The sequence below is a fragment of the Pogoniulus pusillus genome, chromosome 4 (assembly GCF_015220805.1).
Source record: "Pogoniulus pusillus isolate bPogPus1 chromosome 4, bPogPus1.pri, whole genome shotgun sequence".
Classification (NCBI taxonomy): Eukaryota; Metazoa; Chordata; class Aves; order Piciformes; family Lybiidae; genus Pogoniulus; species Pogoniulus pusillus.
The window spans coordinates 16,633,715-16,657,500 of NC_087267.1; the positions used below are offsets into that span (position 1 = coordinate 16,633,715).

The window sequence follows — 23,786 nt, forward strand, 5'->3', positions numbered from 1 at the left end:
CACCACTTCCCTGGGCAGCCCATTCCAATGGGAAATCACTCTCTCTGTGAAGAACTTCTTCCTAATATCCAGCCTATCAGTTTTCAAAGGGAGACTGTAGCAAGGATCTCCTTCTCTTGAGAGAGTCCTGTTAGTATCAAGTCTTTAAGAGAACAGTGTTCAAGCCAACCCTTGTGTTTTAAAACCTGATGGCAGGAGAAGGGCATTGTGATAATGCCTTCCAATACAGGGAAGAAGCAACCCAAGAAGCAGGAGGTCTGGATTCAGTTCTCTTTGTAGCCTAAAACCATTCCAGGTTCCACCACCAGGTTTATCCAGGAGTGCTCTCAGACCTTGCTGACAGCAGAGATTCTGTGTGATGTTCAACTGTTACTAAGTAAAATGTAGAATACTGGGTCTCCTCTGGCCCAGTTTGGTGCCTGTATCCCTTCCTACTTCCATTTGCCCAGGTGTCACAGCCTTCAGCCATCTGACATCCCTCTGGTCTGTTTTTTGCAGTAGTGAAGGCAAAAGTAGCTGAGGGCAAAAGGAACTCTGGAAAGCAGCCTGTTGCCTCTATCAATAAGCAAAAGAGAAAATGCAGGGAAAATGGTCTTTATTTTTCTACTCTTGTTCCTCTCCATGTTTGTCTTTCTCTTGGGCAAGTGCTCAGCAAGGGTTGAATTAGCAGCATGTTGGACAGAGCCCTAACAGCAAGGCCCTTTTTCAGCCTGATGGGCTGCAGCTGTTGCCACCCCTCTAGCCCACACTAATGAACCAGGAGACTAGCTAGATGTCTCTGTGAAAAAGAACAAGGCTGACATTTGAAGTGTCACTGCTGGGCTTCAAAATTAATGGCTTTTTTAAATAAATGAGGGTGATTCACTACTGGCACAAACTAGAGCAGTCCAGAAAGCTGAGAGTCTGCAAAATCTGGATGGCCCATAAAGGCCATATAAGGACAGAAAGACTAGGAGTTGTGTTTCCTTATCTCAGTTCTGAGAGTACAGTCCAGCAGCTTTATTCATATAAGCATTCTAGTTGAAATCAGGTAACAACAGCATGATGAAGTACATAGGACTGATTTTTTAATATACAGTGTTCTTAATTCTCTAATGCTGCCTTGAGCAGTTTCATCTCCTTTTGAACTTAACCCAACTTCTATTCTCCACTTAAAACCATTAGCATGAGAAGGTGAGGAGTAAGGAAGGAGCAGAAGTATTTAATTTTTAGCTGAGAACTGATGGAACAAACATCAACAAAGCCAATGGAAAAGTTAAAACCAAAAGCTAATCATCAGAGTTGCAATTATCTACTCATCCAACACTTGAATTACCACTAATAAATATAGTCCCTTAGGCTCACTTGGAAGAGTTATCTCAAGCACACCAGGCTTGTAAAGAAAAGCTAAACCAAAAACCATCTTAGTGCTTCGATGGACAATATAGCTGATAAATTCAAGAATTAAGATGCAGCTCCAGAATAATGCCAGTGCATGCAAGGTGACAGGTCTAAGGCACATGCTGTTGCCTAAATTTAGGTGTGTGAAGCTCACAAATTGGACATTCAGCTTGTTATGCTGCAAAGCGGAATATCAAAGCCTCAAAGGCTGCCAACAGGACAAAACTAGCCCCACAGAGAACACAAACCCTGCAGTGAGGATGCAATTACTTCTGTGTTTCTTCTCCTTCAAAATAGCAACACTGCCTCAGTCTCTTCTCATTAAGTGAAAAAAAAATTACTCAGAATTCATTCCTCCTTGTAATTACTAACTGGGAGGTGAATAGCAACACCATATTAAAAACATGGGACATATATTCGTAGCAAAAGTGAATGCAAAAAGTATCCTCATCACTTCCTATACACCAGTTATGTCATTAGTCATATTAGCAGTCCTCAAAGTGTACATGCTAACAAGGAAACATTAAAATGCACTTCATGACTGTAAAGCTAAAAAACTAAATACTGACATACCAGTTACTGCTTTAAGTCTAATTAATTTCTTCAAACAAAATAGCAACAAAAATAATGGGGGGAGGTTTGAGTTTGGTCCTTTCCTTTCTGCTTTAGAAGAAATAAAATGCTTGTTCATGTTCCATACTCTGTCAGTCCTCCAGGGCTAAAGTCTTACTTTAATGAAACAGAAAGATCTTTCATTTCAAGTCAGTGTTTCCACGTGGAAGATTTTTTTGTCTGTGATGTGAGCAATTCTCCACTGGATTCACATGTGTTTCATGCTGAGAGAGCTAGGGCAGGCATTTGAACATGGCAGATTAGTAGGTCAAGAGAGGTGTCCCACTCTCATCTGCCCTGATGAGGCTGCATCTGGAATATTGTGTCCAGTTCTGGGACCCTCCATTCAAGAAGGACCTCGGGGAACTGCTTGAAAGTGTCCAGAGCAGAGCCACAGATCAAGGGAGTGGAACACCTTCCTTACAAGGAGTGGCTGAGGGAGCTGGGGTTGTTCAGCCTACAGAAGAAGAGGCTCAGGGGAGACCTCATTGCTCTCTACAACTACCTGAAATGAGTTTGTAGTGATGTAAGGAAAATGAGACCTCACAACACACAGAGTGTTATCAGGAAACATATGTTTAATCAGCACTGCGTGATGGGGCAGGATCACTCCTCAGAAACCCTGCACACCTTCACTTTGTTCAGGTGAAATGTTTATACTACAAAATCATACATATTCAGTACAGGGGTAGGGTTATTACAGTTAGTTCTGGAAATACAATCAGTTCCTGGAACTCCTTTCCATAATGTCCCACCTCCTTACGCATGCTCATTGCCACCTGGTGGTCGCCTTTTGGGGTCTTTGGGAGGAAGGCCGATGTCTTCCTCAGTCTGACATCTCTACCTTTGATCCACCTGCCATCAGTTGTGGGTCACATTCTTGGGTGGAGTCTCCAACATTCTCATCTTTGAATACAGTGTTCTTCTTCTCCATGAGAGTGTTTCAAGACCCTTTCTAGCTTAACTCACCTCCTCTGTGTGTATCTGATTGATGATGCTTTGTATCAGTGCTCACAGTTAATGATTTAACTAGGTTCCTACACTCTTATGTTCTCTATCCCTTTTCCCATACCAGTAGCCAGGTGGGGTTGGTCTCTTGTCCCAGGCAATCAGTGACAGAACAAGAAGACACAGTCTCAAGGTGTCCCAGGGGAGGCTGAGGCTGGATGTTAAAAGTTCTTCACATAAAGAGTGATTGGCATTGGAATGGGCTGCCCAGGGTGGTGGTGGAGTCACCATCCCTGGAGGTGTTTAAAAAGAGACTGGGTGAGGCACTTTGTGCCATGGTTTAGTTAATTAGAAGGTGTTATGTGATAGGTTGGACTTGATGATCTTGAAGGTCTTTTCCAACCTGGTTAATTCTGTGATCTTTGGAGGTCCTTTCCAACCCCTGAGACTCTGTGATTCTCTGTGATTCTGTAATTCAGATTGGCTGCACACACATATTCACACACATCTACAGAAGGTTACTCAATTGTGTTTTTTCCTGGATGCTACTTCAGTGGACAGGCTGACAGAGCTACTTTGCAATGTGACTACAAATAGTAATGAACAAAAGGAGGGTGCATGCACTTAGCTGTGCATTTCATTCTGGAGCAAGGGACTATAAACAATAACATTCCTAATAGACTGTTGTTAACATTCAGCACATTACATCCAGGTTTTATGAAGAGTGTGTCATTTGTCTTATATGACCCCTGGTTACAATGTAAGGAAAATGGGAATAAAATCTACACTATACCAAGTCTCTGAATTAATTGAACTGTATTAGTGATCAACGCCAAGGACATGCCTGCCTGTCTTGATTGACTTTTGAAGGAGATTAAGTGATCTGGTTAAATGACACATTTCAATTTGGCATATGACTTTAGCTGGCTAAATTAAGGTGTGTGAAACTCACAAAAATGGACACTCAGGTCCTTGCATCCAAAAGAAACCCCAGCAACTGCTCAACAGGCAAAAACAGTGATCTGAAGTACATGGTAAACACCTAGGCCTTGAAAATGCTTATGGACCCAGGTACAGCATGAATTTAAAGCATGATACCAATTCTATGTACACCTGTAGACACTGTGAAATGAGAAACATAGAACCATAGAACTGTCAGGGATGGAAGGAACCTCAAGGATCATCTAGCTCCAACCCCCCTGACATGGGCAGGGACACCTCACAGTAGAACAGGTTGCTCAGAGCCCCATCCAGCCTGGCCTTAAATACCTCCAGGGATGGGGCTTCCATCACCTCCCTAAATACCTTTTCTACCGTTTCTTCCTTTACTCTGCTTCTGGAAGAGATTGTGTCCACAGGCCCTTACAACAAATACACCTGTGCTGGTGGCCAGAGTACTGTTCCTGGAAGTGAAAGGTTGCTGACACCTTAGGCTCACAGAGAAACTTGGGTGAGGAAAGCATCTTTCCTGAACTACTGCATTTTGGGCAGGTCACGATCCTCCTTTCATTGCAGCGAAGCTCCAGCTGAATGCTTTAGAGCCACTCATTTTCAGGTCAGTCAGGGTGAAGTCCCAGCTCTTCTGCAGCCTGTGACAAACCCCATAAGCCCAGATTTCGTCTCCGTATCTCGGGAGTTTATAAGCACAGAGCAGCATTAAGTGCTGCACTGGTTGGGGGCAGGGAAGGGAAAAAAAAAAAGCCTTGCTGGGTTCATACCTTTGATAAGCAACTAAAATGATCTAATTCCCCAGCAAATAGGTTTGATTCTATAGAAATGTGCATCTTAGTGGTGACAAACATTTGAACAAGCTCTTTGAATGGTGTCTCTCACTGATTTTTTCCCAATAACAATCAAATGCTTCATTGTTTCAGTTAAAGCTTGGTCTTTCATTTAGAGACTTACTGTCCAATTATAAAATTACAGACTGCAAGTATAAAAAAGATTAATTATTTGCATCTTCTTTTCAGCCTAAAGAAAATTAGTGTAGAGTTTTGTCATTGGAGTGTGTTCCTTTACAAGCTAACAAAGAAGAGCTCAGTGATACTCCAGCCATCCGTTATATGGTCTATTTTTATTAGCAGCACAAGAAAGCAAACACAGCTCGTCAGGCTGCGTAAATGAAATGCAATGATGAAGCTCACAAGCAGGCAGAATCCAGCATGCCTGTGTTACTCCCTTTTGTACTGAGTGCATGAAGTATTGCAGGAACTGCTGTCTGTGTAAACACATCTCTGTTTCATCATACATAATTCAAGATTTCCAGTTCCCTAATGGAGTAGATTATTTAACTCCGTACACTGAGGTACAGGCCACAAGCTCTGCACCATTATCTGCAGCACCCTTGGACACTGGATTTTTTATATAACTCTGCGTCTTCACACAACATATGTGCTCCCAATCAGCTTTATCTTAATACTTTTTAAATGTCTATAGCATCCTCCCTGCCAAGACTTGGATATTCTCTACATGCAATGATTTAGAGTTTACAGAACAACCCCGTGGATACATGAGTTTTCAAGCATCATCCATGGATGCACAGGGGTTCAGATAACAAGACTGTTCCACAGCTCCAGCACTTGTTACTTTTGAAATTGATAGGAAGTCTGTGGGGACCTCTTTGGGAACAGGTCTCAAGAGACAGGCATTTCAATAATAATCTTCTGTGTCCTGTAGGTCACCTCAAACCTGGCATTTCAGAGTCCAGGCAGGGTCTATTCCTGTGCAATTGCCATCCTCTCAGGATTTCAGGCTGTGTAAATCAGTGCGGAATTGAGTCCAAAGACTTGAGCTGCCATGAACATCTTAAAAGAAGATTACACCCATGTAATAATGCACAATCCTTTGCCAATCCCTAAAGAAGGGGGGTGGTGTGTGTGTAGGGGGAGAGGGAAATCAGATTTCTCAGCTGGCTCAATCCTACTTGTCCTGGAAGTCAACCCTAAGTCAAGGATCCATAATCTGTGCAGCTCTGAGCTTGACATGTTTAAGCCTGCTAGGACACAAGTCCATCCGTGGGTTGGTGGTCCTGCACACAGCCTTCAGCCAAGCATCTTGAATGCAGGAGGATCGATTTCCAGAGCCAGAATATGGTTCCTGCATCTTCACAGATCTTACAGAGATGCCTCTGCAGAGTAACAGAAATGCTCTGTCTGCAGCCCCTGGGTTGGATCTGTGGAGCCAGGCCCATCCTCTGTCTGTAGCATCTAGTGCAGAGGGGAGGGATCGTGTAGGTATGGGCATTCAGCCTTTGCACTCTCTCTTGTGGAGAAAGATCTGGGTGTTATTCCCGAGCACAGGCTCAGTGGCAAGAGGAGACTGCATCTTTCAGCCTGCAGGAGAGGAGGCAGGTAACATCATGTCTGCATCTTCAACCATATCTTGGTCATGGTTCACATGCCCACCTCCTGGGCATGAGAGTTTGGGATGGGCCTGGCTGGAGCTGCCAGCCTGCATAGCTTCTTGCAGGGCATGAGGAGATTTAATCACCATTCTCCATCCTCACCATTTGCAAAAGACATGGTGCTCTGCAAGACCAGGCGAGACTCACAACTAATCTCCAGCTAGTGCCCAGGTACCCAGGGAACATGGTCCGCTGTTTTCTAAATCATCCTGTCTCCTGCCTAACAGATGGACTGGAACAGCCAGAAGGCAACGTGAGCATCAAAGGCTGAGATGAAAATAAGAGTTGTGTGGGATTACGAAGATGACTGCTCTTTTAAGACTGGGCTTTGTATTCAAGGGATGTAATTTGACCACCCAGCTTGGAGTTAAATTGGCTTCAGACAATACCCTCCTGTCCTAAGACTGCTTTAGGTGATCTCAGTTGGGATCAAGGCTGAAAAGAGATTGTGCTGGGGAGAAGAAGAGGAAGAAGCACAAATGAAATCACAGAGAACACCACATGAAGAGGGAAAGGGGAACACGACTCCTGTTATCCTGATCCTGTAGCAGGGGAGAGCACGTTACTTAATGAATCTAAAAGGTGATCTGCAAAGGACAAATGTACACTTACTGCTGAAATACAGAGGTGTGGAAATGAGCAACTGCAACACCAAAGCAACGTGTTTATAAGCATCAAAGAAAAGCAAGAAATGTCTGCATGAGTACATTTAACTGTGCATTGTTCTCTAAGGGCCAGGTCTCCATAGCACTAAAGCTCAAATACAGTCAAAAGACAGGGTGGTCATCTTGAATTTTTTGCAGGCAACTCCCAAGCTTAGAGCCTGGGACCAGATGTGTGGCTATTTGCCTTGTGCACTGTGACTCCTGGCACACACGGCTTCATCTCTGCCTGCAGAGCTGGCAGCCAGCTCATCCTTCACAGCCCTGAAGGGCTGAGCCAGGTGCCGGCTCTGTGGGCACAGAAGGAGGCTGCCCTCATTGCTGCTGCAGGCACCCAGGAGCAAGTGCATACCTGGGCCATCTCTTGCCCTTGGTCCCTTGCCCCATGCTCATCACGTCAGCTCTTCATGTCCTTCTAGACCACCTTAGTCCCCTTCTCACAGTCCCAGCTTCACATCAAGAGCTGTGCACCATGCGCTGGAGCATATCTTGTTGCTGACATCGAATGTGCCCATATGACAAGTTCAGCCTCCACAAATGCCCTGCACAGCAGTTTGAAAGAGTAGCACTTTTGATGGCATCCCACAGAGTTTTGCTTGTTTACCCCGCAAGCTGCAGGTAGTGCCCCAAACAAGGGCGATGATAGTCCTGCCCTCCAGAAGAAGAGGCATCTGAAACAGAGCATCACGCAAACAAGGGTGCTGGAAGCAACATCTTCTGTGCTGAGAGCCATGGCTCTCCTCTTGCTGCCATGCCCTAACTGCTCTGAGTCCTGGCACTTAGGCAATCGGATGCAGCAGCCGTGCCGTGCCCTGCCTCCACAGAAACAGCGACAGAAAATAGGGTCTCCAAAGGACACTTCTCCCCTCCAGCCTTTCCTCTTCCCGTGCGGCTTTGCGGAGGCGGCAGCATAGAGCATTAACTTTCTCCGCCGGTTCAAGGGCTTTCTGTTACCGTGTCGCCGCCTCACAACCCAGTCCCCTGAAGGCACTCGGCCACCATATGCTCGCTATAGACTGAGGAGCAGAGGCCCCCTCGCATCCCTCCCGACCCCGCCCGGGCCCGTGGGGCCTGCTAGGCCTCCCGCCGTGGGGCAGCTGAGGGCGGCTGTCGACAGGCCCTGCGAGCCCGAGTGCGACTCGCGGCACGGCGGTGGGCGGCGGCCGCGCTAATGCCCCGGCTGCCGGCAGGGGGGAGGCGGAGCGGGCGCCACCGGGGACGAAGTGAACGTGGAGTGGAAGGCGGGCAGGAAGGGAGGGGAGAACGGTGGGAGGGCGGGGAGAAGTTTATTCTTGGAGACACCTCTCCAGGGTGCGGTGGGGTTGCTGTCTCACGCCGGCCGTTGTTGGTGCTGGGACATGCGCCTCCGCGCTGCTTCCCGGGGTTAGTCACGGCGGGGCGCCGGCCCCGAGTCCCCACCCAGGCGAGCGCGGCGCCAGGAGTAACTAGTGCCTCTGGTGTACGGACCGAGCGCGGTCGCCTGTCTCTTGCCTCCCGCCCACCGCCTGCGCCCTTTCCCTTCTTCCTTTCCCCTTTCCCGGGTGCGTGAGGAGAGCTAACAATGGTGGGGCACAGCCGCCGGGCCCCTGCCCTCGCATAGTGGAAGCGGGTGCCCCGCGGCCAGCGGCATCTTCGCCGCCGCCCCGCCCTGTGGCGGCCCCGGGCCGCGGACCGCGTTGCTGCCGGCGGCAGTGCCTGAAGGCGATGGTGCCCGCGCCGGGGTTAGCCTGATCGCCACCTCATCGCCTCCAGTGCCGGCGGCGCTGCTGTGGGGCCAGCCGTCCGCCGCCGCGCTCACTCGGGCTTCGGCTACCTGGTACAACTTGGGAGCCCCTCCAGAAAACGTAATCATTTACAATAATAATATAAAACAAGGATAAGAAAGGGGAGAAGCGGAAGAAGCAAGTGGATAATGTCAACCCCGAGCAGATTCAAAAAGGACAAAGAGATTATAGCGGAGTATGAAAGTCAAGTGAAAGGTAAGCACGGGGCGCTCCAGGTGCCTCCCCGGCCTCAGGGACGCGGGGCGGCGGCAGAGGGGAGAGTCCCCGCGGCAGGCGGCCCGCCTGGGCAGCCAGCCCCTTCCCCCGGGCTGCGGGACGAGGCCCGCCCCGCGCCACCGCCGTCCGGGCGGTCGGTCGCTGTTGTCTGAACTTCAGTGCGGAGAGGAGCAGAGAGGGGGCTGTGAGCAGCGGCCTCTGCTCCGCCACCCGCGCTCCCAGCGGCATCGGTTTGTGTGAGGGGGTGGCGGGGTCTGGGGACGGGCGGCAGCTGCGGCGATTGTCTGCTCCTCGGGCCCGGCGGAGTACCTTCCCTTCCTCCACCGACTTCGGTAACGCGGGTGGTAGGGATTGAAAAAAAAAAATAAAGAAGAGAAAAAGAAAAAAGGCTTGGCAGTGAAACTGAGACGAGAGACAATAGTGAGCCATGCCTCTTTCTTAAGGCACATGGCTGGTGTCCTCCACCCTTCCTTCAGGGTTATAGTTTCTGTGTTGGGCTAATAAAGAATTACCCTTGACTGTTGAATGAGCCCTTTCAGCCATCCCAGGAAGTATTTCAGCCTTGCATGGCCCGGTTGTATCGCTTCCAACTATTATGCCTAGGGCGGCACCGGCAAACCCTGCCTTGAGCCACCAGCGCTTCCAGACCCTCGAGTTTCCTCGCCTAAGCCTTTTCCCCTCCGCCGGTGTCTTGGGTGGAACAGAGGATGGGAAAGTAGCAGCACGGGCGGTGGGGTCTCTTAGTGCACATAATTTTCTACTGGATACTGTCAGGGAATATATTGCATAATACACAAATGGCAATAAATGCAAGCTTGGGGGGTGGATGCAAACGTGAAATGCAGCGTTTGAAAAGCTATGCGGCACCTGAACTCTGTTTATTGAAAATGATGTGGGTGTGTTCTTCAAGAAGGATGCATCCCGATACATGGTGCTGTGCCTACAGCTCTGCGATGTGGAGAGACAGACCATGACCCCATGGTCGATGGGCTTCAGGTGCCCTTTTGCCCCATGCAGTCGTTAGCTGGGGACCTTCAGGTGTCTGAAACAAGGTGGGAACAACCTCTCCTCAGCTCTTGTTGGCTTGCTGTAATTGCATAGTAGTTTTTTTTTTTTTGCTCTTACTTGATCTTGTAGGACCAAATTTTCAAGACATTTTTTTTGAGTTCATTGGGTTTGTTTCTCCTCTTAAAAGGGAAGATTTAGGTTTTGCATTTTCTTCTTCTGAAGCTTAACTTCTTGTGAAAAATACCTGTCCTTGGGTCCACCAAGGCAGTTATGCATAAAGTAAAAGACCTGGCAGATAGGTGAGCAGTGAGGAGATCTCCTCTGAGCTGGCAAGTAGGCCACACTCTTCACGTGTCTGTTTGATAGGGGCAGGGATGAAACTGCTCTCACATAGCGAGTGGATTTGTTGCCATTGAACCCTTGGAGTATTGTTGCTTCTGCCTCTATGAAGATGGTGCAGGTTTGTCTTGACCGCCGAGGAGAAAAGCAAGTTCAAGATGTTTAGCACTTTACAGAGTGTGCAGGCTGTTCTTTGCCTCCTCCAAACACAATTGTTGTGGGTTCTATGGGCTTAGCCTTTACTAACTACAGGCAGCTGCTGTTCTTTTCTTTTGAATAATGAAACAAAAGTACCATGCCCTTCAGCTACATGTGTTAGATCATTTCATAGACAGCAAATATTAAGGTACAAAAGACCTCTGGTATCTTGTCTGTCCTTGGCGTTATGGTCCTCCATCATAATTGCTGAAGGAGGTGGCATTTGTAAACATGACTTAGTAGGAATTTGTACTCGCTTTGTGCCTTTGCAGTGGTCTGGGGTGTGTGCACTCTGTTCCCAACTGTCTCGCCTGAAATGTGGATTAGCAGCAGTTGGAAAAAGCACGCCAGACTAGAAATTGTAGCCAGAGATGCTTTTTCTTTAAACAGCCTCACTATAATTTGTATTTCAGGTGGCAAGAACTGTCTGTACTAAGGCATAATTCTGCTTGATGCTAGCACAGTGATACAGTAGCAAAATGATGATATCACTGTGTGGTACCTTGAAAATCTTTTTTGATATTGAGAGGTTCAAGGCCTAAGGGATCAGTCACAATTAACCAGCAAGGGAATGTAAATGCAGGCAAGTCAGGTTGCTGTTTACTACCTGGAATTTCATACATTAGGATGGGAGAAAGGGTGTGGCCAAAGTGCTTTTGCTGATGATTTCTAGTGTTTACAGTGGCTAGCTGATTTCTCACTTCTGACATGTTTAGCTGCCTGGAGGATGTGGACAATTTGGCAACAGACTAGCCATCTGAGGTCATCTGGACAGTTGTGTGCAAAGGAGTATTACACCACATATATCCCTTGTTACATGATTGTGTTGAGCCCAGGCTGCTGAACACCAGTTAGCAATTCAGAAACCACACCGCTGCTGTGTGCGTTTGTGAATCCTGTGGCAAGATGTCTGAATACAGATACTGAAGAAAGGGGCCTCTGCTGTGTATGGCCCGTGGGGTGTGCATGTGGTGCCTTATTTGGAAAAGAGGATTTACCAATGCCATTCTTCACATAGCTTCTCTGCTCTTAACTCCTCAAATAGGAAGCAGTAGCAGATGTCAATTATCTTCCTGGGTGATGTAAACTGACATCTTCTTGGATTTTTGGCAGTATCAGCAAATTGGTTGCTGCTTTAGTGGTGGTCATACAGGACCAGAAAGCCTGCAAGTGTTGCCTGTTTGTCACACTGAAATGAATGAGGTACTTCTGACTTGTTGGGCACTTTTCTTCATGACATGCCTGTTCGTCAGGCTAACTTCTGTCAAAAACTATCCCAGTTGTAGGAATAATGGATTGTGTTCACTTCCTTGCACATTGTATGGAAAGCAGAAGGATATTTTTGTTAAAGATGTCCACCTAAATGGATGCCTTTATCCGTTATTTTGAGCATGTAAGGATATTATGACGACATGGGTACCTTAATTTGTAGACATAAAAGCACATGGAAAGTACTGATGGGTTTTGTAACTCTTATTCAGTGAGGATGAACTATCTCAACACTTTCAGTATGACCTCATTACTTGATGGTTTTGCTGAAGCATCTACTTCTCAGCAATGTTTCACTTCATAATTCAGAAGGCTTAGGAAAGGCATCAAGAGCTTGTTTATTCAAGAACATTTTAACAGTTCTGAGGAATTTATATTGTTGTTAAAATGTACAAGGCACATCACTCAAGACACTTTCTGCAGTGATGGATTACTGAATGCAATCACTTCTTAAAATATCCCTGGTAGTCTAGACTGTATGAGTTTTTGCTGAAGAATGTGATAATTTTATAGGCTCTCTGAAGTCATAGAGGTAGGTTTACTACCAACTTTGCAGCTGGGGTGGGGGATATGGCTAGAGCTAGAAGGTTAAGGAAATCCTGTTTAAATGAGCAACAGACTGGTGATAGGAGTGGAGTATCAACTTTCTGATATGTGACCCTATTTAGTTAAGGAACATTGTCTATAGATCTCAAAGCTCAATTTGCTATGGTAGCCTATTTTTGTCCTACCTTTTGTATTCTGATGACCATCTGCTCCTTGGAATTGCTGATAATGTATGGTACTATCTGTTGATACTACAGAGCAGTCTACAGTAGCAAAGAATACTAATCACTGATGTCCTCGTAGCTATCTCAGGTATGATGAAGGGGGAAGTAGTGAGATCTTGAATACTTGGTTCACTCCAGAAATTTATCCCTCTGGAGAAGAAATGTGGAGTAGTAGCAAATGTTTGGAGATACTTCTCAATAACGTCCAGGCCATTCAAGTGTCAAACGGTCATGTTTACCTGATTAAGACTTCTAACTGGCCTTCCATGTGTAGGAGAAAAGCGCTTTCAATAGGTGAGCATTGTGATGACTTGACAGTTCTGCCTTGTCTGTTCAGTGAGGTCCTCTGTATGATTTGAACTGTTCAAGATCGTTGAGTTTAACAGTCTTTTGACCTTTTCTATGCAACTGCATTTCCAACTGAAAAGGATTGAGGAAAGGGCTAAGTTAGATTCTTCCTTTTTCCACCCTAATTTTCCAGTTGTGACTGAGTGAAAATATGAGCCCAGAAGTAGCTTTGTGAAGGGATGCACTTCCTTAACATCAATATTTGCAAGATCATCTTCAGCAAAAAATACTCCTGTTTTCCACCAGAAACAATTACTTAGCACTTTGTATAATTGTCTAATTATATTTTATAGAAAATTGAACTTCTGATTTGTGAAACTTAATTTCAACTTCAAATTAAAAGGTTCTAGAATTAACAGAAGCCTGTGAGGAAAGGCTGAGTCCTGTAATACAAATTGGGTTGATGTTTTAGTAAACTTCTTCTATAACTCTTTTGAGAAACATCTTTCTAATAAAATAAAAAACAAAGGTGCCTTAGATAATGCCAGGATTTTTGAGTTTTATTTTGAAAAAATTAGTTGAATAGATGCCAGTTTCCAAAGTTCAAGTTTATCAAGTGTGGTGGTTCAGTAGAATTTTTTCTGATCAAAGAATTTGACCACAATGTGATTTGTCTTGTACAGAAAGGATGTTGTTCTCTGTGCCGTTTTTCAGTTGATGTTACACAGAATCACAGAACGTTAGAGGTTGGAAGGGACCTCCAGAGACCAAGTCCAACCCCCGTGCTGAAGCAGGATCAGTTAGGGTAGTCCGTACGGGAATGCATCCAGGTGAGTTTTGAAAGACTGCAGAGGAGACTCCACAGCCTCTCTGGGCAGCCTGTTCCAGTGCTCTGTCACCCTCACTGTAAAGAAGTTTCTCCTCATGTTGAGGTGAAACCTTCTCTGTTCCAGTTTGTATCCATTGCTCCTTGTCTTATTACTGTGCACCACTAAAAAGAGATTGGCCCCTTCCACTTGACACTCACCCCTCAGATATTTATAGACATTGTTCAGATCTCCTCTTGGTCTTCTCAAGACTAAACAGCTCCAGCCTCTTGCTCAAGAGACAGGCTAATGAAGGATAATTCTGTACCTTTCTCTCCCAATCCTTTTTCCCTGCTCTCTGATCCTTCCCATCAGAGTACAAAATTAAGTTTTTGAGGTAAAGGTTAATGTGTTTGTAGTTGACTATTCAATAGGAAGGGGTATCTTCAGGTTTAGATAGTTGAGTCTTAAATTGAACAGTCTTTTTTGTTCTTGGTTTTGTTGGTTGTTTTTTTTTTTTTAAACCTTCCTATTCAGTACTTTTCTCAGTTTTCTTGAAAAGAAAACTAAAGAACTTGTTTTAATTTAATACCATACACTGTGTTAATTGAGGGATGGGGGGAGCCCCTAAAAAGCCTACTTCAGAGGGTTTTGCCTGTTAGTCTTTCTGTATAATGCAAGAAAAAAACAAACTTTTTTTGGTACCTTTTTGAAAAGATATCAGTCAGGAAAGCAGACTTTTTCTTGGTTTGACCTCACACAGCAGCTGATTTTTCCCAGCACTGTAGTAAAACTGCTTACTGTTTTACTGTGGTTTAAATGTGAACAAAATCCCAACTGCTACAGCACACGTGAAAGGGCAAGCAATGAGTCACAGAATCACAGAATGTTAGGGGTTGGCAGTGACCTCTAAAGATCATCCAGTCTAACCCCCATGCCAGAGCAGAATCACCTGTACCAGATCACACAGGAACAGATGCAGGTGGGTCTCGAGTATCTCTAGAGAGGGAGACCCCACAACCCCCCTGAGTAGCCTGTTCCAGTGTTCCTTCACAGTGAAAAAATGTTTCTTCATATTTCTATGGAATTTCCTACACCTCTCAACTTCCATCCACTGCCCCTTTTCCTGCCATTGGGTGTCACCAAGAAGAGCCAGGATGGATTGTCTGACCAGTGTTTCTTTCTGGCAGTGTGGCACTCATAGTACATATTTAAAGTGTTCATTTTGCATATACTTGCCTTTTTTTTTTCTTCTTAACCCCTCACTCTGAAGAAGTTTGTATCCTTTCATGATCACTTCTTTGGGACTTTTTTTGCTTCCCAGGTGTGCTTTCTTCACTGTGAAGCTTTGCTGTTGCAGAGTAATGCTTTAAATTACTGTAAGGTTCATTTAATTTCCTGTCATTATCTTTTATTGGTCACTTTTTAATGAACTGAAGTCCTGGATGCTAATAAAATAATACTCATAGCTTTGAAATGGCTGTGGTAACTCAGGATGGGATCTGAATTCCATCTTGTTTTCTGCCTGAAACTTCACTTGGGTTAGATTTTTGCCTTTTGTGCAAACTAGTCTGCTTGTCAGTCAGACGTGATGGATGGTAGCACTGGAAAAAGTGGGTCAGTGCTGTTGAAACTGGATAAGAAATCCCCTGCTGACCATCACACAGCCTATTAGAAATCACTGACCATGACCTGACAGTGCAGCATGTCTAATCTCTGTTTTGGACAGGGCTGGACGTGAGGGAGAGCACAAATGGGGCCAGACAGGTGTCAGTAGAAGCTTTGGTGGTGCTTGCTCTTTCCTTTACTTTTTTTACTTTTCAAGCTCCTGCTACATCTAGCTGTCATGATAGCCTGTGTCTAACCTTCCTGGTTTCCAGAGTGGCGATCAGTGCTACCTTAACTGGTATTAATCCCTATTAGAGTCTAATCTACTCTTACTGCTTTGCTTTCACGTAGCAGGATAGGCTTTGGAGCGTGGGGGTTTGTTTTTATGTGTGAGTGATTAGTCTAAATGTGTACCAGAGCTTCTAGCACTCTGCTTGCTATCCCTTCTGCTTCCTGCAGGTTTAGTCTCATGACAGCATTTCCTTCGCGATTGACTTCTTCCTTTCTGCCAGTTACTGACCTAACTTTTCTGGGATCCCCCTATGCTCTCTGCTTTTAGCAATCTGGGCTGAGTCAATCAAGTGCTGGCCATCTCGGAGGCAAGGCTGGCTGACCTTCCTCAGTGCTGGTCAGCCTGGGAGCTGTGAGTCATGAATAGCCTGTTCTGCCTGAAGTTACTTTATGCTTTTTCCTTCCCCACTTGTCAGGCAGCGTGCCAAGGTTCAAGAGATTGTAGAGGCAGTATGTATGTATGTATGCACACAGAGGAAGAGCAGCAGCTGAAAACTGGAGGCAGTGGTTGAAGCTGCAATAGCTGATACTGCTGCTTGGGTGCCACTAACAGAAATGAGGCTAATGGGCTGTGCAGTAGTAGATACTTGGGATGAATCACAAAGAGCCTTTGCTGAGAGCATGGGACCATCTCCTGGCTAAGAGACAGAGTTGGCTGCACAGGAAGACTGCTTTCTGTGTGTATTTTACATTACCAAGGTTCTATCTGGTGCCAAAACCTAAGAAGTTGGTTATCGCTGCATTTTTTACTTTGTTTCCAAGGCTTAAGCAACTGCAAGCTGTTGAGGCAACTTTGTGTGGTGACCTGGTCCTGTGGGAATGCTCTGGGACAAACAATTCACTTTGATCCACTGTAATGGGAGTGGTAATCCTGAGGCACCACTTCCTCAGGAATTTGCTATTTTCTTCAGCTTGTGGAAGCTCTGGTAGACACAGAAGTGTGTCACAAGTCAGTTATAGCCACCTGGTAGGCTAAAGGTGATGTATTACATTTTGCCTGTGCTCTGCCTGTTAGTCCATCTTGTCCTGGAAGACTACTGGTGTTGTCAAGCTGTCTTCTGTTATCTACAGAACAAGGAAAACCTCTCCAATAGTTGTCATTTGCCTCTCCTCTATTCATGCCTCTGTTGCTCAGGCATATAGGTATTATTATCTACTAGATGGTGAGTGCAAACATTATAATGAACAGTTTGGATTCTGTAGGAGACAGCATTTGTTTTAGTTCATGGTTGGCACGATCAAGTAATCCCAGATCTAGGTGCCTGTAAATGAGGTAGATGTTGCAGGTAGAAAGAGAAGGGAAGGTGCTCTCTGTAGTCTTTCCCTTCAAATATTTGGGCAAAAAAAGGCCCAGCCTTCTATGTCAGAAAAATCTGTAGGAAAGAAACAGCAGCAAAACCACCAAATGCATATGGGAAATGCTGTGGAAAAAGTGTCTGCTCTACCATTTGACCCTATTAATTATATCTGCCAAAAGAATTCAGAATGACCTGTGTTATTAACTTCTAAGTCTATCCAGTGGAGGACAGTAGTTGATGTGGTTTTAATGAAGATCTGCTGAAGGTGTGTGGGCACTTAACCAGCATATGGCTGGTTGCTTTTAATTACAGTGGTAGTAAGGGGAAAACTTTTCTTTGTCTAATTTTCTAGAAAAAGTTTCAGTAGCACTTGCTTAGAAGTATGATCACAGATTCATCAGAATATTACTATTGACTTTGTCATGTTATACATTATTGGCTGATAAAGCCTATCTGAGTTTCATTTGCAACCTCATCAGACTTCCCATTACAGATGTAGAAGTGCTGACAAGCAGACAAGGGACCACATCTTGAGTACTGCATTCAGTTTTGGGCACCTCAGTACAAGAGGGATGTGGAGATGGTGGAGCAAGTGCAGAGGAGGGCAACAAAGCTGGGGAAGGGCCTGGAGAAAAAATCTGATGAGAAGCCACTGGAGGAACTTGGACTCTTTTGTTTGAAAAAAGAGGAGGCTCAGGGGAGACCTCATCACTGTCTACAGCTTCCTGAAAGAGTCTTGTGGAGAGGTTGGTGCTGGTCACGCCTGACAAGTAAATAGTGATAGAACAAGAGGCAATGGCCTCAAGCTGCAATTGGGTAGCTTTAGACTGGACATTAGGAAACATTTTTCAGGGCAAGAATGGTCAGGCATTGGAATGGGCTGCCCAGAGAGGTGGTTTAGTCACTGGCTCTGGATGTGTTTAAAGGTCTTTTGGATGTGGTGCTTGGGGATATGGTTTAGAGTGCACCTTGTAGAGTAGGGTCTCTTCCAACTGGACTGTTTCTGTGATTCTGTGAAGGGAGAGCTGTATTAGATCATTAGACAAAACTTTCTCAAAAATATACTAGACATGTAATTCTGTGTTTTCTTGTGAAATAGAAGTTACAAAAAAAATTAGAACACTTATGTTGTAGTATTTCTTGTCAGCTATATTGGTAATAAAAAGCAAATGCAGCTGGCTTACCAAATGATGACTTCCAGGAAGTAGTGATTGCAGTCCTTCACAGAATTAGCTGCTATGGGAAACACAACTGACTACTTGCAAATTCATGTAAAGCAGCTGTCCAGACTCCTTACGTGACTCAGTGCTTACTCATCTGAATTATTGCTAGCAGTTTATTGATGCTGTCTTGTATCAGGAGTTTTTGAGATCCTGCTTTTGCTTGTTTCTTTCAAGGTATCAGAAGTGGAGTGGTGCACACTTTTGGCCATGTGTTAAACTCAATAAAGAGAGGTGCAGATAGCCTTTCACTCTGCAGTGTACATTCTTCTGTACGGTAATAGAAACCACTCTGCTGTTCTAGCTGATTCCAGAGTATCTGATTCCAGTAACAGCAACAGAATTCCAACCAGCAGCAGAACAAGGGGACACAGTCTCAAGTTGTGCTGGGGAAAGTATAGGCTGGATGTTAGGAGGAAGTTCTTCACAGACAGAGTGATTGGCATTGGAATGGGCTGCCCAGGGAGGTGGTGGAGGCACCGTCCCTGGAGGTGTTCAAGCAAAGCCTGGCTGAGGCACTTAGTGCCATGGTCTAGTTGACTGGCTAGGGCTGGGTGCTAGGTTGGACTGGATGATCTTGGAGGTCTCTTCCAACCTGGTTGATTCTATGATTCCTGAAAATGAGAGGAATCTGCTCCTGTTTACAGAGTACTACGAAAGTCTAATAAGTTTCAGTGATAGCTCTTGTATGGCTCTGTTCTTTCAACAACCTGTCTTTTTTCAAGGCTTGCTGCTCTCTGCTTTCCCCCCTCTGACTCTGTTTATCCTCTCTTCTCTTAAAAAAAAAAATCTAAAGCATTTGGTCAGAGAGAAAATAAAATGTGTTCATTCAGTATGGCATCTGAACTGGAAGTTTCTAACTCCACAACTTAACTGTTTTAGAAAACAATTGACACATTGAAAGGTATAGAAGCAGTATGTATATATACAGATACACACACATAGAACAAGATCTGTTATTCTGCTGCTTCTGCTGAAATAATCTTCACTTTAGCCTTTTCACCACGAACTTTTATTGTTTTTATGGTTTTAAAGACGCCTACTGTCCTGTAAGTAGTCTCTTAGGAAAGATTGCGAGATTGGTTTTCTCGTGCTAAGAGCGGACTGGACTTGATCCACGCAGTCCCTTTCCTTAAAGTTTTATATCCCTGCTGGTCCAGGGCACTGTGTCAGATAGCTGTCTGATATCTCCAGTCTTTGTTCTCCTTGCTTGCTGGATGTGCTGCAATACAATCCTCTGTATCAAAGCAAGCTGTGACTAAGCTGATTGTCATAAAGTTAGTCTTATTCATTTGACAGTATTTATGCAGGCCTACAAGAGCTATCCTAAAAAGAAAAAATGTTCCCACCCTTACTATAGGATACTTATAACATCCTGAAGTTGTCTTTAGATGGCATGGCATGTTTTTACTCTTGCAAGTCACTAATTTGATGATCAGTAGGAATAGAAGTCTGTAAACTCTTGTTCATAGGTGCCTTGTTTAAGTGGCAAATTGGTATCTCTACATTCTTGGCATAAATAATATCAACTCCATGAAGGAGCAGCTGTGTAATGGAAAGCTAGCTTGTTTGTTTTGTGTTGTGAAGGGCTAACTGGTATGTTTAAGAACTTGATTGCTATGCTGTCTTTGCTGCTAAACAGACTACTTCAGGTTAAGACTCAATGTAATAGGGTTGTGGGTATTATGTGCCTTTTTTAAGGTAGCCTTCATGTATTTGTGCCTTTCTAATTCGCAAGTAACGGTGCATAAATTTAGTGAGATTCTTAACATCATGAAAATAGAACAGAAGCATTAATGTTCTCAGACACCCTTGCATTGAAAGTCAAAACCATGTGCAGAGAAGGAGAAGGTCCCCAGTGCAGAGGTGAAGTAACCCAGTGCAAGTAGGAGTTCCATAGCTAGTGGTTCCTGTCCTCTCAGGGTGCTGTGGAGGACCCTGTGAGTGCATGCCTGGCGTTGCTGCTTCTGTGGCAGCCTGCTTTGAGCAGTCCATGTGCTGAGTTCATCGGATTATTGTTGACTGCATTGTAATCCTTTAATTGCCAGCCACTTCTGATGCCATGATACTGTAGTTGTGGGTCAAATTCCATGGTTCTTAAGCAGTGTTCCCACTGCTGTCTTTAAGTTTATTTATGGGGTAGTGGAATACACTACCCCTGACAAATTTGATCGTACTGCCTTTTTGAGAAACAAGCAGCCAAGAGCATCCCAAATCATTCTGTTCCTGGTACCTGACTGAAGTTACTGACTTTCACCAGAGTCTAGACACATGGCTGGCTGTCAACAAAGTTGTTTAATCCTGGACATAAATATTTGGAATGTGGACTAAATTGTTCCTTTTTCATGTTTCTGTTGGGCTAGAGAGATTATAGGGTGGGAGAGTTAGGGGGATTATTGTTTTTTCTCTCCATCTACACTGCTCTTGTGAGACCCTACCTAGAGTACTGTGTCCAGTTCTGGAACCTCTATTGCAAGAAAGATCTGGATGTGCTGGAGTGTGTTCAGAGAAGGGCCAAGAGGGTGATCAAAGAGCTGGAGCTCCTCCTATGGAGACAGACTGAGTTAGAAATGTTCAGTCTGGAGAAGAGAAAGCTCTTAGGGGACCTTCTTGTGGCCCTCCAGTATCTGAAAGTGGCCTACAAGAAGGCGGGTGAGGGACTTTTTAGGGTGTCAGGTAATAGTAGGACTAGGGTGAGTGGAGCAAAGCTAGAGGAAGGTAGATTTAGATATTAAGAAGAAATTCTTCATAATAGTGGTGAGACACTGAAACAGGTTGCCCAGGGAGGTGGTGAAGGCCCCATCCCTGGAAGTTTTTAAAGCCAGGCTGGACATGGCTCTGGGCAGCGTGATCTAGTGTGAGGTGTCCCTGCCTTTGGCAGTGGTGTTGGGACTAGATGATCCTTCAGGTCCCTGATGATTCTGTAATTCTCCAGCCCTTCCTTGAGGTTTCTTACTGCTTCCTACTTTTAATGCATTATTGTGATACCCATTCTGAACAGTAGTGCTTTAGACAGGGGGTCAGTTACCTGGTCCTGTAGAGGTGTCATCGGTACTTTAACATTTTCACATCTTTCTTTGTGATAGCACTGCAGATGAGACCACAATCTGTATTTATATGAACAGGGCATGCAGAGCAAGGGAAGTGACTACTGAATTCTGTGCATATTGACAGGCTGACTGTACCTGCTATACAGAAGAGATGAGCACATTTTCATATGAAACTTCTTTCATGTCTAAAGAAAGGCTGGTGAAGTAGACGTATATTGCACTGGGCTGCAGTGGAGCATGTGGTACCAAGAGGCTGGTTAAAGAGCAAGGATGACTGACCACCAAAGACCAAGTAGCTAATGTGCTAAGATTTGTGTACCAGCTTTTCCCAGTCTTTTGTAGCATCTCTGGGAGACCGTTCTCAACAATCTCTGGTAACTGATTTGATAATGCTGAGTATGAAAACCACCTTTTTCATATAAAAAGGGGTGAAATCAACAAAAGTAAGAGCCTAAGTGTGATTCCTCCAAAATGCACCACCCTGGCTATCAAAGTACTGGGTTTTTGGTGAGAGATGGTGGGTCAGCAGAGGGACTGTTCAAGCAGGTACCAAATGCATGTCTTGCTGGTGGCCTGTCTGCCAGTTGAGTCTAGCTCTGTGTAGCTGCCATATGGCCTCTGTAACCAGGGAGGTCTCCACTCAGCCCTTTGAGAACAGACGTTCAGGCTACAACAGCAGTTTTCACACTTTTTCCATGTGGGCTCAAAGAAGCTTAGGGTGAAAAATATCCCATGGGATTAAATCCATAAAAGAACTCTAGCTCCTGTGTTTGCCTTTCAGATACCATGTTTAGTTTCCCTTTGGCTGCTGTCTAACTTCAGAGTTGTCTGTGGGCATGTTTATGCAACACATATACTGGCCTACATGTTTGTTCTGCAGACTGTTTACAGGAGTTAAGATTTGAAATACAGCATTTCACTAACATTTATAGATCAGAAACTGCCTTGACTCCAGCTGGCAGGGACAAGACTTAAGTACTGGCCACATGCATGCAGTTGTCGTCTGAGTTGCCACCAGAGAAGACCTAAAAATGTTATGTTCTTTTGCTCTGAGCCATGCCTTGCAAGTGACTGCTCTGAAAACTAGGGGACAGTATTCTGGGACAAATTTTCTTGCTTGCTGAAGCTCTCCTGCTTTTTCCCAGATTTGGTGAATACTTAGTTGTTTAGAGTGATTATGAATCCATTGAGTGGTAGTGAGGGCAGTTACCTGAGAGATACAGTTCTCACTGTATGTTCCTCCAAGTGCGTGTTCCTTCTAGTTCTTTTATGAAGAAAAGGACAAGAGTAAGGGCTGTAGGCTTGAGATCTTTGTGTGGCCATTCTAAATTAAGTATACTTTATTAATATGGAGGAGGAAGTATTCCGAGGATGCCTTATTTATTCATTGCATGTGGTCATAGAGTATATAGGAACAAAACCAAACCTTTCTGATGGATTTTTAATCTTAATACTCAGCCACTGTCTAAGGCATTTTTTGGCAGATTGTCTCTGGTTTTACAGACAATCTGTAAAAAAATTGTTTGATCAGTTTGATCAGTTACTTTTGAAAGTTCACAATTTAATGCTTGTTTGCATGAACCTTTCTCTTCCAGGACTTTCAGCAATCCTTTCTCAGTCCCCTCTTCCATGGTGATTCTGCTCCTTACTTGACTGAGTTGCAGATTCACAAATTGTGCTTTCATTGTAGCCATCCAAAACTTACTCTGCAAATATTGCTGACTTATTTCATATCCGTGAAGATGTGAGTATGGAAAAATTACCTTAACTGATGTTTAAGGAGAAAAATGGAGTGAGAGTCTGGAAATACTAGAGGGACAAAGCCTGCAGTTGTTAGCCAAATAGTAGCAAATGTTTTGGAGTTTAGTGACTAGAGGTTCATGACATTTGATTACAGTTTATTAATCTATCTGTAAAATGAAGGAAACCTGAAGACCGCTTTATCAGTTGTGGTAGTTGATCAGGTTATTTGCTTTGCAGAACTGTTCTGGAGGGCAGCAGACAGCACTTCAAAAAGCCAAGGTACTTGTAGACATTGGGCTGTACTTGGGTGTTGTAACATGCCTGTTCTTCACCACATACATCGGAAGTAGTACAAGTGAAGTCAGTTTGTTGTCCAGCTATATGCAAAGTACCATAGTTCAGAATCAGACAAGAAGTTGGAAAAGCCCAAATGCTTTTCAGCCTGTAAAAAATGAACTCAAGAAGACCCCTGAGGTGTGTTTCTGAATTTGCACACTGACTCATTTTTTATTGGAAAGAACAATTTGTTCTTAGTTCTATTCTGCACTCCATTCTAGCTACCTGTTGTTTTTTTATCCAGCTCTTCACTTGATAACCTTATTTTGTTTATTTTTTTAAAATAAAGGTGGTTGAATGTTGTATTAAATGGCTAGCTAATTCATCCTGAATCAGTAGCAGTTCCTGCTGGATAAGAGAATTCAGAGAGTATAATCTAATTCTGAGAATTGTAGAATGGCTCAGGCTGGAAGGGACCTCAGAGATTATCTACTTCAACCTCCCCACCATAGGCAGGGATACCTCTCAAGTACACTTGGTTGCTCAAGGGCCTCATCCAGGCAGGAGGCTTAAGAGCTCATGTGATGGTATGGGTGTTACCCGGCCCCCCCATTTTG

At 44.6% G+C, this 23,786-nt stretch overlaps 1 protein-coding gene across 2 annotated transcripts in view; it reads left to right on the forward strand.

Annotated features, from left to right (window-relative positions):
- The first annotated feature begins 8,273 nt into the window (after positions 1-8,273).
- Positions 8,274-23,786, forward strand: part of SRGAP1 (SLIT-ROBO Rho GTPase activating protein 1) — a 173,733-nt gene continuing 158,220 nt past the window's right edge. For both annotated transcript variants that reach the window (XM_064142249.1, XM_064142250.1), the window contains exon 1: positions 8,274-8,984. In XM_064142249.1, the coding sequence (XP_063998319.1) occupies positions 8,918-8,984 (67 nt within the window). In that variant the 5' untranslated portion in view covers positions 8,274-8,917. The remainder of the gene's footprint in view (positions 8,985-23,786) is intronic.